This window comes from Pteropus alecto, unplaced genomic scaffold (assembly GCF_000325575.1).
Source record: "Pteropus alecto unplaced genomic scaffold, ASM32557v1 scaffold146, whole genome shotgun sequence".
Lineage (NCBI taxonomy): Eukaryota > Metazoa > Chordata > Mammalia > Chiroptera > Pteropodidae > Pteropus > Pteropus alecto.
In genome coordinates this window covers 28,204,374-28,223,474 of record NW_006442107.1, presented here as the reverse complement: position 1 = coordinate 28,223,474, position 19,101 = coordinate 28,204,374, and the positions used below count along the sequence as shown (strand labels likewise).

At 35.7% G+C, this 19,101-nt stretch overlaps 2 protein-coding genes across 17 annotated transcripts in view; one reads left to right on the top strand and one right to left on the bottom strand.

Annotated features, from left to right (window-relative positions):
- Window positions 1-19,101, top strand: part of DLGAP1 (DLG associated protein 1) — a 798,454-nt gene that overhangs the window by 601,427 nt on the left and 177,926 nt on the right. The gene's annotated exons all lie outside the window — the stretch shown is intronic.
- LOC107196272 overlaps window positions 4,270-19,101 on the bottom strand; it is a 126,133-nt gene continuing 111,301 nt past the window's right edge. Inside the window, exon 8 of one of the 2 annotated variants that reach the window (XM_015595681.2) lies at window positions 4,270-5,457. In XM_015595681.2, coding sequence (XP_015451167.1) covers window positions 5,326-5,457 — 132 coding nt within the window. In that variant the 3' untranslated portion in view covers window positions 4,270-5,325. The remainder of the gene's footprint in view (window positions 5,458-19,101) is intronic. The other variant, XR_001517667.2, reaches the window with a different exon arrangement.

Below are 19,101 nucleotides of genomic sequence, written 5' to 3'. Positions count from 1 at the left end.
TTCGGAATTTCCTCCTGAACAGCCATGTAAGCCCCTCCCCCATTATCTGCCAAAATCCCCCAGCCACATTTAAGAATGAGTATTTAAAGGGAAACTGAAATATCATCAAAATACAGGATTTTAATATGTTGAGGGACTTGAAGCTGATTTTATAAACACATATATAAATAATTTTCCCAAGGATCTCTTTGAATTGGTTTCTTGAAATGGCAATTGAGCAAATGTTAGACAGTTTCCCCTTTATCACATTCAGAGTTAGAGAAATAGTGTGATGTCCCCAAAAAAACATGTTGACACCAGGTGGGGGTGGCGGGAGTGAGTAGAAAAAGTGTTTTCACTTTTAGGTTATGATGGAGAGATGGAGAGTCAGCATAGCCCCACAAGTGGCCAAGAACTGGGGCGATGTAAAAAGTTAATCATATACTTGTTCCTCTCGGAGGCCAGTCTCTTGGATCTAGGTTGAGGCCACTTTAGCATAGTGAGATTTAAAAAAAAAAAAAAAATGAGGGACTGCTGACTTTCTGAGAATTCATTTCATTTGAGTTCTACAAACATGTACACATACACCCCTCCTGACCTTCTCGAACTACTTTCCCTGGAGCTCCAGATGATGATTATGAGAAAGGTAACCTTTAAAAGCCATCTATTCTAGATTTCTGAGGATTTGAACTCTCCTTCAGAATGCAATTTTGTATTCAGTGCACAACCTGTTATTCGGAAGCTAATGATCTAGTACAAGAATCACACACCTCCCATTCTCCTCTCTCTTTTTCTCTCTGCCTGATCATAGGTCATTTCACTGCTCATTCAATCACGTGACAGATGGGAACTCAAACAAGCTGTCAATTGTCATTGAGAGTTGAGGTGTCTTAGCAAGATGGATAGCAGAGTGAGCACCAGTTCTGGATTCGAAGGATGTGGGTTCAAGCTGTGACTATATCACTTACCAGATTAGACAATAATTACTGCCTGGTGTTTGGGCTTGGATGTCAGTCTCACCCTGGATTGAAACCTCAGCTCTATCCACTTACTGTTTGTGTAACTGTGAGCAGGTGAATTAACTTTAATATATGTCAACTTATTGATTTATTCTTCGGGAATGATAATAATATCTATCTCATAGCATTGTAATGAGACAATTCACAATGAAGCACTAGGGTTTATTGCTATATATTATAGTAACCATTGTTATCACAGTTGTATAAAATCAAATGTGTCCCTTAATTTGTCTTCAGCATTCTAATCTGTAAAATAATACCTGCCTCACAGTGCTGTCATATAATTATTCTATTTCATAATATGAAAGTATCATGCACATAATGGGCAATAAAATATTAGTCATAGCAAATTCTAAAAAGCTTGACTCAGAAGGGCAATAAGATATCTCCTATACTGCTTGAGGAAATTGTTAAGTCACCTACTGCAGCTGACTAAGCATTGTCAGGGCAGAACTCTTGAGAGCTGAAGTATCTTAGTATAATGTACAGCAGAGTGAGCACCCCTCCTCATGGAGGAGAGCAAGGAGTAATAAGACCCTGAAGGAGATGCCTGCATTGACAAGTAAGGTGGCTTGCCACAACTCCACATTTGCCGAAAGTAGACTGAGCAAGACAGTTTATGACTCACAGCATAGCAAACAGCAGGAACATCAGAGGGATGTGCTGGTTCCCCTGTCTCCCAAACCCACTGGGCAACATGATGGTCCCCGGCGGAAGCCACTCATACAATGGGTTGTGGAACACAGGGCCCAGAGTTCAGCACCTTTTGTAGTAAGCAGCAAACAAGCCAGTCCCCCTGCTTCTCCTGAAGAGCAAGCAGCAGTCACACCATGGTGGCTGTGACCTACTTTGTTTCTATGTGACCAGCTACAGGAACTACTCAGTATCAGGGATGGATGTGGCTTGAAGTTTGGCACACTCAGAAAAGACATGCAAGGATGTTTGGGGTACATGATGGACTGTCACTTCCCCAAAACGCATAGTTTATAAGCCAGTAATTCCATTCCTAGGTATATATACAATTGAAATGCATGCACATGTGTACCAAAAGACATACAAAATAGTCACAGCAGTATTATTTATTACTGCCCCAAACTGGAAATGACTAAACTGTCCATCAGCAATACAATGGATAAATAATAGTATATGCATACAATGGAATACTTACATCTCTGTATAAACTACAGCTACACCAAACAACCAGGATGAATATCATAAGCATCATGTTGAGTGAAAGGAGCCAGACACAAAAGAATACATACTTTATGATTCCACTTATCTAAAGTTAAAAGCAGGCCAAAAAAACCTACGGTGTTAGAAGCCAGGATAGTGGTTACCCTTGGGGAGTGGAAGGAGGTAGTGATTGGCAGGGAGCCTCTGGGATACTTGTAATGCGCTCTTTCTTGATTGAGAGTCCATTTCATGGGTATATTCACTTTGTGATAATTCAAGCTGTAAATTTATAACTTGTGCACTCTTTTGCATATATGTTATGATTCAGTGAAATAGTTTTTTTAAAGAACTTGGGCCAAGTTGGAAGAATGGAATGATTGGACCTGCTACCACCATCCTCTATAATGATGAACACCTCCCGCCAGCAGCAGGAAGGAAGGCAGCAGTTGGCAAGTCAGCTCTTTTAGAGAGACAACTCAGCCTCCTTTCCATTACATGGCCCCAGCCACCTGAAATGGAAGACCCTCAAACATCACAGATAGAGACTCTTCTAAATGAATGTTAAAAGGACATCACCAACAATCCATGACATTCCAGAAAGTAATCATACCATAAATAACCTCAGAAGTCTTGCTTCTAAGAATTCCCAATTACCATAAGACCTCCTATCATTGACCATTATATAGTCTCCTGATTAATTACCTTGTTACTAGGAGGAGAGGGATGATGAAGCTTTGGGTACCTGGAAGACTTAAGCCATTTTGACCAGGCTTTTATTAAGGCTTGAACTTCTTGTATCCTAGTGCTCACCAAGAGGAAGATTCTGGCACTAAGTTATTTGAACAGCTTATGGATGCTACCAAAACCCAGAGATTGGCAGTTGCTGTACAACTTTTCTCAGACAGCTGCTGAAAATTATATCTAATAAGTAGGAGGATGGGAGTGGAGTGCCAGCTGCTGGGAGATAGTGGAGGAGATAAGCAAGCTAATTTGGGGGTAGGAGACTAGGCAAAGAATTCTTATTATTTCTCAGCTTGGATCCCTGGTAACAGAAAAATATATTTTCGTTGTTCTGTTACTTTTTAACTTAGCAATTTATAACTTCCAACATCTGACTGTCAGGCTACACAGAAATATTAGCAGTCTGAATCTGTATCCCTAATAGGCTTGAGTTAATGTAGAACTAGACTTTGGTGCTCCCAGAAGAGAGTAGAATATATTTACTAATACATAGAATATAAAGTCAGTTAAAAATAATTAACATTTAGCAATTAGTCAAAATGAATTTGGCTAGGTTTTTATCAGAAGGGCAAGAAGTTATTCAAGAGAGATGTAGGTAGTTACACCGGAATTCAGTCTACCAGTTCTAGCCTCATGTCTAGAGGACCACTAGTCATCTTATCTGAAAGCAAACAGAATCATCAATCCAAATTGTCAGCGTAGAATTGCACTAGAAACCCAGTTTAACAATTCCTGGTAGAAACCTTTAGCCAAGCATTTATCATCCAGTATTTTTATTATCCTTTTATTTGTCTGTTTCCTCTGAGAACTATGGGCAAGTCATTTGTCCCCAAAATTGATAACTCTAGAAATATGGGAAGTAAATGGATATATGATTTTATGCAAAGATGTTCTTCTACCTACACCTTGCTTTGATAGCAATACGATATTAACTATTTTAACTAATTAGAAAAACATTTGGATATAAGACAGTACTTTGTGCACAGTGGATACTCAGTAAATATTTATCTACTGTTACTGTTTCAAGGATCCTTAGGCACTTGTATACAAAACACAGTTTTCTACTTGGTAGTGGAACAAAACAAAACAAAGAGAAGATAAGGTCTCTGTGAATATTAGGTTATTACCAAGTATCCTGTCTCCTGGAAGCTGACAGAGTTCATGTGCCTGTTAATGGCACCTAATTCATTACCAGTGAGTGAGTCAAGGACTGGGAATAGAATCCACCAAGAAACTGGTTTTTTCAGCTCCCGTGAGTTTTTTATTACAACATTAAAACCCTCCTTGTATAATATCAACATAGCGTCTTTTCACATTTAAAAAATAAAAAAAGTTCCACAAAAAAATACACAGGAAACTCATTAAGAACTCCTTTATTCATCATTCTTCCAGCCTGATTTTAAAGCACTAGTAATAATGTTCTCTTCTTTTCAAGGGGAAATGCTAAAGTTCATTTTTAGCAAGAACACAGAGGTAAGAACTAGGAGCCCAGCTGGTCACAAGGAATAAGAGACAAAGCCCTCTTGCTAGGTGGTACCAGAGTTATGGAGGGCTTAGAGGTGTTTGGTTAGAACTTTCATGTATGCCCATAAGAATCCCCTGGGAATCCTGTTAAAATGCAGGTGCTGATTCAGTAGGCCTGAAATGGGGCCTGTGATTCTCCATTTCTAACAAGCTCTCAGGTAATGCCGCTGCTTCTAGAACCAAATTTTAAAAATACTCTGAGAGCCTAACTTAATTGTTCTGGGTGGAGATCAGAAATAGAGAAGGGGTAAAATAATAATAAAATTCCCAAAATGATAACATGAATATGTAATTCTCCAGGAAAAAAACTCCTTGTTCCTAAATACATTTAAAGACAATAGACAGATACGCTAATTTTTTAAATAAATTAATTAATTTTAAAAAGAAAACTAACTCATTAACTATTTTTACCATCAGAGCCTATGGTTGTTATAAAAATTCTTGGATATGGCAATATACTCCTAATTCTATCTTATTTCAATTTGTGCTTGTTTTCCCCTAATAAGTTTCACCACTTTGGGCTTAAATTCCAAAACTGCTAACTCAAAAGAGGGAAATGTTCTTTTAGCATTAGATATTTGTCTGTTAAATAAAAGCAGGCAGGGGCCATCTGGAGTTTAAGAGCGCGGGGCAGGCTGTTAGTAGACCTCAGTTACAGCGTCAGTGGTGCCGCTAACTAGCTAGTTAGAACGCCGAGCTCCTCTGAGCCTCAGTTACTCCCTCATCAGTAAAATGAGAGCTTTAGAAAAGACGAGCACATCAATCCAGTCCCCTGACACCTTTTGATTCTTTAAGTTACCAATAGCAAACCTTTAACAACTTGATTCGAGCTAATCACCCCGAATTTCCTAGAAGGCATCTTTCTTAAGAGATTTGCCTCAGGCGTGTCCTACAAGAGGTGTGGAACGTCCAGTACAGCCAAAGCCTTCTGTTCATTCCTCGGCGTCGATCGCCCCCTGCAGGCACTCCTCGGGACTGAGTCGCGCTTCCTCATCTTGGAAACAGACGCTTTCCCTAAACACTGGATACAGGAAAGAGCAAGACAGAGCATAAGTGCCTTTTTCATTAGAGCAGAGACAAAGGCCAGTCAGTAGAGACCCAGAGAAGAGGAAAGGCGCCCAGGGATTGGTGGATTGGGAGAAGGAAAAGAGACGAGTCTTAGCTCTCCAGACAGCAGCGTATGAAAGTAGCTTTATTTATTTTATCTAATCCCCTAGCTGGTGTTTCATACACATTGCTCATCAGAATCTTGGGATTTTCCACAACAGAATATGTATAATCGATTATACTGCTACCATAATACAGAACATTTTGACCAGAAAGTTTGTATTCCTTTTTATGTGTTAGTAAATGACGGTTCAGCGCTTCTCTATAGATAAGTTAAACCATCCTCAAAGGGGTGAATATTATCTTTCCATTTTTTCTCACTCAAGGCATAAAAAAAATTGCTGTAATTTACCATAGCACAAAGGTAATGAAAGAGGGTAGAAGTCATCTTTGCAGTATATGAGCACGATTCTGGAAAAGCTTTTGACTGCCAACAGTCCTAATTATTATTGTTTGTACCTTATTTGTTTAGTCAGAGAACATGTGGTCGTTTGAATACTATTTAATTCTGGTGATAATGGATTGGTAGGGCATCTTTCCATTTTGCTCACAAATGACTTAAAATATGTTTCTGCTTTATGTCTTGGGCAATTACATTTTTTGTTCAGAATCAATGAAGTTAATGATTCTTCACACTTCCTAGAAAACATTTTTTTCTTTTTTGTTAAGATGAATGAGTAGTTATTTTCTCTAAATATAAGTTTCAGAACTGTTGCATTTCTAGAGCTAAAGCTGATGTAAAAGATAGATGATGAAAATACATTCATATGTGTTTCATGGCATGTCAAAATTGTATTTTAAATGCCTTTTCCTATGGTCAGCTCCTGTCCCTTCATGTCTTAACTAAATCAGGGTGGCTATAAAGAATTGTGATGGCGGTAATGTGCTGGAAAGGCAGGAGGCGATATCTAGGAGAGAAGTCTGGTCATTAGAAACTACCTGCTTTTCCCAGAGAATTAGACAACAAGAATGCTGCATATCAGAGAAGAACAAGAGGAAAGTCCCACCAAGTTCCTTGGCTCATGCCTTCCTTCCTCTGCAGTGACAATAGCAGTGACCCATCAGGCAGGGAAATGGGACATACAGGAGCCTCATACACAGTGATACCTACTCAGGTCCTCGAGTCCACACCCACGAGTACATTCTTAAAGTGTGTGTTGCTCACTGCCGCACACGTAGACCCTGGTTCATCATGACAGAAGTTTAAAATTTTGAAGATTAACTTGGTTCTGCTTATTCTCAGGCATTAACTCAGTTTTAACAACTGGTTTTAGAGTAAGTAAAGGACCACATTATTAGTTTATTTTATCTCAGGCATTAACTCAGTTTTAACAACTGGTTTTAAAGTAAAGGACCACATTATTAGTTTATTTTTACAGATGGTCCCCAACTTACGATGGTTCAGCTTACAATTTTTCGACTCTACAATGGTGAAAATGCCATATGCATTCAGTAAAAACCATTCTTTGAATTTTTAATTTTTATTTTTTCCCAGCTAGTGGTATGTGATGCAATAGTCCCAGGATGCTGGGCAGCGCAGGCACACATCATGAGGGTAAACAACCAATGCTCTAGTGCACTGCATTGCCAGCATTATTTGGATTTTGTGTTCTGAGCATGTTTAAGGTAAACTAGGCTGTTATAATGTTTGGTAGATTAGGTGTATTAAATACATTTTGATTTATGATAGTTTCATCTTAAATTTATCAAGATGTAACTCCATTGTAATTCAAAGAGCATCTGTACATTCTAACCCATTTATTATCTGATGGTGGAATTATTATTTTTATTAAATTTTTATTTTGATATAATTGTATTCACATATAGTTGTAAAAATAATATGGAGTGATCCTATATAGCTTCTACCCAGGCTCCCACCAATGATAACATCTTACAAAATTGTATAGTACAATTTCACTAGCAAAATATTGTGATAATCAAGATATAAAACCTTTCCATCATCACAGATACAGAGTTGCTGCTAAATCCATCCACTAAACTTAATATTTTGGCTATTATATTTTTCGGTTCCTAAATTTAAATTTCTGTTTGGTTCTTCTTTATAGCTTCAATTTCTTTCCTGAGACTTTTTTTTTTTACTAATATTAAGTGTGTTCATAATTACTCTTCGAAGCATTGTTGTTGTGACTATAAAGTTTGGGGGGATAATTCTAACATCTCCGTCATCTCAGTGTGGACATCTATTGATAGTCTTTCTTCATTCAATTTTAAATCTTCCTGGCCTTAGTATGACAATTGAAACCTAAACATTTTTTTAATTATGTTATGAGACTATGGGTATTATTTAAACCTTCTGTTCTAGCTGGTATTTCTTTAACACCACTCCAGCAGAGGAATAAGAGGCATCATCTCCTTTATGCCAGTCGATGTAGAAGTCCAAGTTCTCCACTCGAACTCTGTTGATACCTGAAGTTGAGGTTCCTCATTACTGTTGGTGGGGGTGGGAGTTCCGGTTCCCCATATGAGCTCCACTGATGCCACACTGGGGGTAGCCTTGGTACCACAGGTTAATAATGAAAGATCTGACTCCCTACTTTTCTGAAACCACCTGTGCAAGGAGGGGGCAGGATGCTGGGTGGGGTGGAAGTCCAGCTCCCCATGTGATCTCCACTGGCACTACCTGGAAGGGGAATCCTCACACAATGAAAGTCCCAGTTCCCTACTTGGCCCTCTCTGGTATCACCTTGGTGGGGGAGTTGGAGCACCTCATTACAGCCTCATGAAGATGGAAGTCTAAACCCCCCACTCGACCTTTGCTGGCATGGGTATAGGTAGCACCACAGTTTTTTCTGTGAAGTTTGGCTGGAGCAAAGCAGACACTGTCTAAAACTATTCTGTCTTATGTGAGATTGGGCCAAAGTATGGAGGGGTGTGTGTGTGTGTGTGTGTGTGTGTGTGTGTGTGTGTGTGTGTGGCCAGAGCCATAGCGCCACGTTAGGCTGGGTTTTGCCATCAGTTACTTAGGTTACATGATAATATAATAAACTTTTATTAAGGAAAGGGCACCCTTTTCTAATTTGTACAAAAGTAGTACTACGTGAGCTAGTGGCAGCCCTGAATGCCTAGGAGCCATATTTACATTAGGCTTTAAGGTAATTCCTGGATGTGTAATAGCCTTGTGAGTTAAAACTTAATTTAATTGGGAATACATAAAGAATATGGCAAACTATGTAAGCTCAAGCTATATCCAAAACTGAGTAACTGCCATGAATAAGAAGAAATCATAAAAATTAATTAATTTCCATCTGAAGGAACTCAGTTATGATTATAGAATCACTGTTGGTAATATTTTAGGAACCGTGGAAAAAGTACCCCCATAAGAGGTAAATATTATCTCCATTTACCAAAGAGAGGATTCTAAAACTTACCAGTAGTTAACCTAATGTGAATCCTTGGAAAAATTCCAGAATGAATTTTTAAACGGATGGTTTGTGATGATTTAGAAAATAGGAAGCCAGCATAGATTTACTAATAAAGGCATATGTAGAACAACCTATATTTTCTTCTTTGAAATCCTTGAGACAGACATATCAGAGAAATGTAATTATATTTAGGATGGCATTTAACATAGCATATCACAACAGGCTTACAGGAAAAAATTAAAATCAGAGAAACATGGATTGGGTAATAGAGGCATATGCCAAACAACCTTACAGTAAAGACTGAGCCACCTCAGAAGATCCCTGATTTGCTCAATCCTAGTCAATCATTTTACAAGTGATTGGTAAGAAAATCTGTCGCATGCCTATGGGAAGGGCACAAAGTGGTTAAGACGACAAACGTTAGACACATCTAGCTTTCAATTCTGAGATTATACATGTGTCAGCCACAGTTTCCTTATCTGTAAAACAGGGGTAATGATGTTTTGTAATTGTTATAATAATCCATAATATTGATGTGATAACTAAATAAGACATTGTAGGCATCTTGCATAGGACCTTATAATACTAATCTCGGGTTTTGTTACTTTCGCTTCTTTTATCACATTTGTGGTGACATATACTAGCAAAAATAGCTGATATATTGCATATATTGCATAGGGATGACAGGATTAGCCTTTGGTTTCAATTTAACAGAAACAAAAGGGCCAAAAATTGAATGAATTACCATAATCTGATATGAAGAAGATTTAAAAGTTATCCAAAGGGGTCTTAACCAGAAGCTAACAATGAGGTTATAGGACAAACAATCCTAAGCTTTCTCAGGCCACATCCCAGGAGGATCTTCTCTAGAACAGACAGTAACAGCCACTCTGTATTATGCACTTGTCAAGCCACATTTGAAAGCCTGAGTGTGGTTTTGGGTGCTCTATTGTCAAAAAGAAAATAACAAATTGGACTGACTTTAGAGACAAGTTATCAAGGTAATGGAGAGCCTGGAAATCTTGACATAAAAGGACTAGATAAAGGGAGCATGTCACCTGGAGAAGAGAATGCTTACCTAGAACATGATAGCTGTGTTCACAGCAATCGAAGACTATTGTACAGGAGAGACGTCTTTTTGTGACCTTTCAACATGCTAGTAGTGAACATAGACAGAGAGCATTTGACAATGGGGATATGAAGAAAACCAACATTAAAAGAATTATTTAACAGTCTGTCTTTAGTTGCTTTTTTTTCTTCCTAAAGTGAAATCAGGATATGAAGTGCTTCGTGAAAAATTTATCAAAATGCTTTTACACAGGCTTTAACTGCTCCAGCTTGTCAACGTCAGCTTGTATCTGTGTAAGTACATCTGCTCTGCCCTCACACTTTTTAAACACTGTGTTCAATTCAAAGCAGCATATAGGTCACTATTACCATTACTTCCTAAGCATTACCATTGTGGGCTCTTTACCATATGAATTGTCATCACATCTTTCTTAGTAATGACATTCTTTCTTTTCTTACCAGTTCATAAACCGACACTACTGTCATCTGTCTTCCTACAATCTCTGTTTATGTAATTATTTTCCTGGATGTCTTAATCGTGGCAGTGTGATTTATTCTCAATAATATTGTTTCGATTTTTAATTACTAGAGCAGTAAAATTATACTCAGATTTATTTTTGTGCTTTCCAATGAATAATATAATTATTTTTGTTTTCAGCTGTAGCTATAATAGTCCCTGAATACTACTGTATTATTTAGTATCCCTAAAACTTACCGTAAATGATATACAGTTGATCCTTGAATGACATGAGTTTGAACTGTATATGTCCACTTATATGCAGATTTGTTTCAGTAAATACAGCCAGCCCTTCATATCTGTGAATTTCACATGCTCAAATTCAACCAACTGCAGATCAAAAACAGTGTTTTTGCTGCATTAGGGTTGGTGCCTCTAACCTCTGTGTTGTTCAAGGGTCAACAGAATATTTCTTAAGAGGAAAAAAGTGACAGTTTTTTATTATGTTGGTCCCCAAATTTGTTGGTAGCTTCTAAGAAATGAAATAGAAAAAGCTACATATTTCTATTAAGAGATTCCTACTTCTAGGTATATGCTCAAAAGAATTGAAAGCAGATATTTGACAGATAATTGTATAGTCATGTTCATATCAGCTTCATTCACATTAGCCAAAAGGTGGAAGTAACTCAAGTGCCCATTAGTAGATGACTAGATAAACAAAATATTGTATATGCATAAAGTAGAATATTACTTAGCCTTAAAGGAAGGAAATTCTGACACATGCTTAACATGCATGAACCTTGAAGACACTATGCTAAGTGAAACAAGCCAGGCATATACTGTACGATTCCAATTATATGAGGTACCTAAAGTTTCAAATTCAAACAGACAAGAAAACATTCAAACAGAAAGTAGATTGATGGTTACCAGAATCTGGAAGGAGGGTGAAATGGAGAGTTAGTGTTTAATGGGTAGAGAGTTTCAGTTTGAGACGATGAAGAAGTTCTGTAGATGGATGATGGTGATAATTACACAAAAACGTAAAATGTTCTTAGCCCCTGAACTGTACACTTAAAAATAATTGGAATGGTAGGTTTTGTGTTGTATTTTGCCACAAGACAAAGCGCGATGTTTATTATGGAGTAATTTCTCACAACTCTATAAGTGGGTATTGTTACCTCTATTTTAAGAAAAAGAAAGAGGTGGCTTGCCCAGTACCATGGAGCCAGCCGAGACTCAAAGCCAAATTCATCAAATGCAGAGCCAAGGTCAACAGAGCAAGGTCTCCAGTGTGAAACTACTTATGTTGAAAGCAACTACCTCCTACATCAAATCAAATTTCTCCCTGAATTATTTTATTTGACTTAGTGATTAATTTGGTCCTAAGCAAACTAAAGTGAAGATAATTGCAAAAATCATTTTGAGATAATACGTAAGAATTGTTTTTATAAAACTTGAGACTCTAAGACACGGCAAGGTCTATAGCACTTGACAACTGCAGTGTTTCCCAGAAATAATGCTGACATTCATATGTCAAACACATATGGAGGAAGAACAATAACGTAGCAAAAGATCTATAGGAGTTTATTCCTTCAGTTTTTATCTCAGACTGCAGATGTTGCCCCTGTATCTAAGCTTCGCTCTTCTGATAGGGCTAACCTGTTGGTAAAATGGATCCCTTTATGAGGCTACAATCCTAAGAAACAGAAGGAAAATTAATGTTTCAGGAACAATGTGGCATTAAAGAAGTAAAGTTTGAAAAGAGGACTTTATGTCGCTGGCCATCTGAGTGTCTGGAATGAAGAAAGGAAGGTTAAATATCTGCAATCCTGCTGTATTCCATAAGTATTTGTTGGCCAATCATGGTCAATGTCATCAAAAAATTACTTTAAACTGAAGCCACCTATATTACAGCATCACAGATATTTAGAACTCTCTCATTTTAAAAATAAGAAAACTGAATCCCAAGGATTTCAAGTCATTTTTTTCAGTTATTCAAATAGATGATGACAAAGCCAAGGGCATCCAGTATTCACATTTCCTTGGTCAATTTGGGGTATATCAGGTATTTATTTATGTGATTTTTTTTCTTTTTCTTGCCTGATTGCACTGGCTAGAAACTGCAGTATGATGTTGAAATAAAGTGGCAAGAACAGTCATCTATGCTTTGCTCCTGATCCTGTGGTGAAGGCCTTCACTGTTTCATCATTAAGTGTGATATTACCTGTAGGTTTTTTGTAGATGGTCTTTAGCAAATTGAGAAAGTTTCTTTCTAATCCAGGTTCATTCAGAGTCTTTATCATGAATAGTTATTGTATTTTTCTAAACACTTTACTTTTATTAAGATGATCATGTGGTTTTGATCCTATATTCTATTAATATGGTATATTAATGTGTTTTCAGATGTTAAATCAACCTTGCATTCTTAAAATAAATCTGATGTAAGTAATAGTGTGTGATGCTTTTAGTATGTTGTTGGATTCTGTTGGCTATTATTTCGTTAAAGATTTTTATGTTTATATTAATAAGGATTATGAATTTACAGTTTTCTTTTCTTGCAACATCTCTGTCTGGCTTTGGTATCAGGATGATACTAGCCTCATAGGATGAATTTGGAAATATTTCTTTTTTATTTTCTGGAAGAGTTGTGGAGTATTGATATTTAAGTGTTTGACGTAGTTCACCCATGAAACCATTTAGGCCTGAGCTTTTCTTTCTGGAAATATTTCTGGTTACAAATTTAATTCTTTACCTGTTGTAGATCTATTCAGATTTTCTATTTCTTCTTAAGTTAGTTTTGGTAAACTTATTTTTCTATGTTCTAGACATTTGTCTATTTTATCTCAATTGTTGAATTTAGAATTCTCTTACAATCCTTTTAATTTCTGACAAGTTAAATTCTAATGTATTCTCTTTCACTCCTAATTTTGGTAATCATTCATCTCTCTCTCTCTCTCTCTCTCTCTCTCTCTCACTCTCTCTTTCTTTTTCTCTATTATATATTGCAAGTGCTGGGGGTTTTTTCAAAGAGCAAACTTTTGTTTAAAACAATATTTTTGTTTTCTACTTATTAATTTTCAATCTGATAGCTATTATATTTTTCCTTCTGTGTATATTACACTTAGTTTTCTCTTCTTTTTTATGGCTGTTAAGGTGAAAGCTTAGATTATTGATTGAAGATCATTTCTTTCTTTTCTAACATAATCATTAATGCCTGTTGATTTTCCTCTAACCACTGCTTTAGCAACATTACATATGTTGTGATATATTAGATTTTTATCTTCATTTATTTCAAAATACTTCTTAATTTCTCTTGTGACTTCTTTGACACATGGATTTTTAGAAATGTGTTGTTTAATTACCAAATAGTTGTGGCTTTTCAAAATTTTCTTTTGTTATTGATTTCTAATTTAGTTCTATTATGATTCGCCAGCATACTTTATGTAATTTCAATCTTTTCTAACTTAGTAAAACTTCTCCTACAGCCTAATATCTGGTCTATCCCAGAAAATGTTCCACATGCACTGGAAAACAATGTATAATCTGATTTTGTTTTGTTCAGTAGAGTATTCTGATGCCTGTTAGGCCTGGTTGGTTGATAGAGTTGTTCACATCTTTTACATACTTGCTGATTTTCTATATAATTGTGTTATCCATTATTGAGAGTGGAGTATTGAAGTCTACAACTATTATTATTGAATTATCTATTTCTCACTTTAATTCTGTCAGTTTTTTTTTTCATGTACTTTGGGGCTCCATTGTTAGGTGCATATATGTTTGTAATTTTAACATTTTCTCCTAATATATTCATATTTTGGTTGTTATAAAATATCCATCATTTCTCCAATAATTTTTTGTAATATTTTTGTCTTCATATATATTTGATCTTATATGCATATAGACATTCTAGTTCTCTTTTGGTTTGCTACCCTTTAATTTTCAACCTATTTGTGTTTTTTTAATCTAAAGTATGTCTCTTACAGACAGTATGTAGATAGATCGTGTTTTTTATCCAGAGATTGTTGGAACAATCTCTGCCTTTTGATTAGGGTGTTTAATTCAATTAATGTTAATATAATTATTTATATGGTAGAATTTAGATTTGTCATTTCACTATTTGTTTTCTATATGTCTATATCTCTTTTGCCCCTCTCGTCCTCCATTAATTCCTTTTTTGTTATATATTTTTTTTCTCTAGCGTACTATTAAATCTTTTTTTTTTTACTATACATTTTTAAATTATTTTCTTAGTAGTTACTCTGGGGATTACAATATGGATCTTAAAATAATTCACGTTAATATTAATTTAATTCCAATAATGGATAGAAACTTTGCTCTAATATAGCTCTCTTCAATCCTCTTTCCTTTGAGCTATTATTGTCATACAAATTACATATTTATAAAGTTTTAAAATTAATTTTTGCTGAAAATTGTTCATTAGATATATTGTAGCAACTCTTGATCAGATAACCTCTATTTCCTTTTATTTAAACATAGATAATTGAAAAATAAAATAACGTATACAGAAAACCATACAAAACAAATATATGACTTAATGAATTATTATAAAACAAATGCCCTTGAAACTACCATTCAGATCGAGAAGTGGAACTTTGCCAGCTACTGCAGTCCCAATCACAATTGTCTTCCCCTCCTAAAAAGTAGTCACTATCCTGACTTTTATGATAATCATTCCCTCGTATGTCTTTATGGTTTTATCACCCGAGTGTAGACCTCTAGACACTACACTCATGCTTCCCATTTCTTTAATATGTTTCGAGTTTCTTTATTGACAGTTATTCCCCTTTCATCTTTTCTTTCCTCTCTACCCAAGTTTCTTTTTGTTGTTTGTTTTACATTTCTGCTGCTTATTCTTTAGCAACTCTCCTAGACTATTTCTTTAGATTCTATATTTCCTAAAACATATAGCCACTGACTTCTCTGCTTCCTTTTTTTTTTTTTTAATTCTTACTTTCATTTTTAAACCTGGCTTACTTGGGTTCACCTTGAGTCACCATAGTTTAGTGATCAGCCAATAACTGGTTATAATATTTCCTTAAGTATCTTTTGCCAGTGGCATTTGTATGTGAAGGAACACTTTAAATTTTTAGGCAATTTACAAATCAGTCTTAGTTTTTACATCCTGCTTCTGCAGCCATTCAAGGTCAGACACAGATGAGTGACCAAGGCCCTTTCTTTTACCAGGTTTATCCTGGGTGCGTGCACTGCCTTGTGCACACGTGAAGACTTCTAGATCCTTGGCAATATATTAAGACTTTTTAATATCCCCTATTGCCATTAATTTCTTCAGGTCTTTCCTTTAAATTTTGGGTCAGACACTTGTTTGCTCCACCTAAAATTACAACTTAAAGTACCTGTGACATTAACAACTTCAACCAATTATTATTCTTTCTGTTGACAACCAGGGAACAAGGATTTTTTTTTCCATAGAGCTGATCTCTCAGTCAAATCAAATAGCAACAACACCCTGGGAATGGTACTTTACAGGGAGCTATTAGACTAGTAAAAACGTTACTGTGCACTGAAGGTGGTGGTCCTTTCAACAGATCCCAAGAGATGCATCCTCCCTGTTGATTTTGAGGCTGCCATCTGTTTATAGCTTCTGTGGAGCTGGGAAGGGAATGGAGTATCTCCAAATTAAGTCATCACAGACACCACTGTTTTTATTTACATGCAGTAGTTTTTCTTGATTACATAATTTTCAGTTTGTTCTCTGCCTTTGGTTTCCAGAGTTCTGAAATGTTTGTTTTTAATAGTTTGCCAGTATTTTCACGATTGCTTTTGTGTAGAATTAGATTCATCGAAGTCCTCCCTCTGCCTTTCCAGGAGTCCAGCCCCATATGTAAAGTTTTTTGCACTTTTAGCTTCAATAATATTTTCTTATAAAACCTTTATGGCCAAGAGAATTGAAAATATGTGCCAACACAAAAATATATTCATGTTGTTTATAACAGTATAATTCATATCAGTCAAAAAGTAGAAACAAACCAAATGTCCATCACCTGATGAATAGACAAATAAATTGTAGTATAAATCCACACAATGGAATATTATTCAGCCATGAAAAGGAATGAAATATTGATATATACTACAACATAGATGAATTTGGAAAACGTCATGCTAAATGAGAGAAACCATTTACAAAAGCCACAGATTTTATGATTTCATACATATGAAAAGTCCTGAACAGACAAAGCATAGAGACGGAGGGTAAATTAGTGGTTTCCATGGGTTAGAGGTGAGAAGAATGAAGTGACTACAAATGGTACAGGAGTTAGCAAGGTGGGGGAGAGGATAATGAAAATGTTCTAAAATTAGATAGTGGTTACGATTGCACAATTCTGTGAATATACTAAAAACCACTGCAATGTACACTGTAAAAGGGTGAATTTTGTGCTATATCATGATAAAGCTCTTAAAAAGGGTCTTTAACTATAAGTGAAAAAGAGAATTTTGAAATTTGAAAACTATTTCAGGTTTAGAGTAATGACCAATTTCATTACTCTCTTGTTCATTTATGTATTTAGCCATTCATCTATTTCATGAGATTATTCATGTGCAATACCTAGCATAAAGGAAGCACTTGAGAATTAGTTATTGTTGTCATTTAAAAAACTGAAGTGCCAATGTACCACTATCTAACAAAATGAATGAAACACTGATTCTACCTTCTAAGAGCTCCATAGTCTAATGAGTACACAGACATGTAAACAAAAAAATTATAATAGTGATAAATGTGTTGAACAGAGAAATATAAATGACACTATAGGAGAACATATGGAGAAGTATGTTTAGTTGGGGGAGATCAAAGGAGGCCTGCTAAAGAGAATTGACCTAAATAGATGCTCTAACACCTAGTGACCGGCTAAATGAGTTGAAGTAATAGTTTAGTTGGTGGAAAGTGGATGAAAGAGTATATTCCAAGCAAAAGAAACATTGTGTGCAAAGATGAGAATGTATGAATGTATGAGAAAGTATGAGAATGTATGCATGGCATATGTGAGGAAGTAGCAAAAGATGATACTAGAAAAGTAAATAAAGAGTTTAGACTCCTGTCGATGAAGAAGATTCACGGCAGGATTCTAAGCAGGACAGTGTCCTTTCACTAGCGGGAGAGCAATGCACTTAAGGGTATGAGACTAGCAGCAGGGAACCTGGTTAAGGAGGATCAAAATGAAGCCTGAACTAAGGAAGTAATGGAGCAAGAAGTGTTGAGGAAGATGAGAAGGAAAGTAATTTTAAATGAATACAGGAAGTAAAACTGAGAAAATTTGATCATCACCTGGATTTGGACAGTTAAGTCCAACATCTAGATTTTTGTTTTGGTTAATGGGATAAATTTCAGTGTCATTCTTCTCAATGTGGAAAAAAAATTTTAGAGAATTTTTTAAAAAGCAAATTTGAGAGAAAAGGTAATATGTTCACGTGGGGGGTCATGATGATTTTTTGATACCTGTGGAATACCCGGGAAGAAGTGTGCAGTAGTTAATTAGAAGTTTAATTTTAAAGTTTAAGAAAAAGCTATGGGCCATAAATAGATTTGTGAGTTGTCAGTGTAAAGTTAGTAGTAGATGCCATTGACCAAAAAAATTATATATATTTAAAGTGTACAATGCCAGGTTAATTAAAACATCCATCACCTCACAGTTACCTTTTTTCTGTATGGTGATCTCACTTAAGATCTATTCTCAGACAAATACCATATGATCTCAGTTATATGTGGAATCTAAAAAAATTTGAACTCATAGATACAGGAAACAGATTGGTGGTTGCCAGAGGTAGGGGTTGGGAGATGAGAAAAATGGGTGAAAGTGGTCAAACAGTACAAACTTCTAGTTATAAAATAATAAAGTAATGGGGATATAATTTACAGCATGGTGGCTATAGTTATAATATTGTATGGTATATTTGGAAGTTGCTAAGAGAATAAGTCTTAAAAGTCCTTATCACAAGAAAAAAATTGTAACTATGTGGTGTTGATGTTAACTAGACATCGTGGTGAGTATCTCACAATATATACAAATATCAAATCATTATGTTGTACAACTGAAACTAATGTTATGTCAATTATACCTCTATTTTAAAAATTAAAAAAAGATCTTTCTTAGTAAATTTACCCTATTAACCAAGTATACAACACATTATTATTAACTATAGTTATCATGCTGTACATCAGATCCCCAGATCTTATTTATCTTATGAAGTTACATTTTTAGTAATATATTACAAAGTTAATTGTTTTCTCTTTGGGAACTTTGGTTTAAAATTCTGTGGTCCTAGTATTAATACATCTTCTCTTCTTTGCACTGGTACCCTTACTGATCCACCGTGTGAAGTTTGTTTGTATAGCTGCCTCACAGCCACCTAAGGGCATCTTGTCTTTGGGTGCAGGTAAAGGACAGGATAATGAATGGAATTTAATCAGGCCAAAATTCCAGTTCAGTTCTGATAAGCCATGAAAGGTTAACTTAGCATAAGTTATTTAGGGAAAAAAGTATTCTGAAAAAGATGGATTGCATTTCAACAGGCCAATATCAAAAAATCATCTGAGAGCTAATATTTCTGAATAAGCACATTCCCTTTCCTCTAGGCAAATCAGCTTTCTTTTGAGGTGAACATATCAATATAT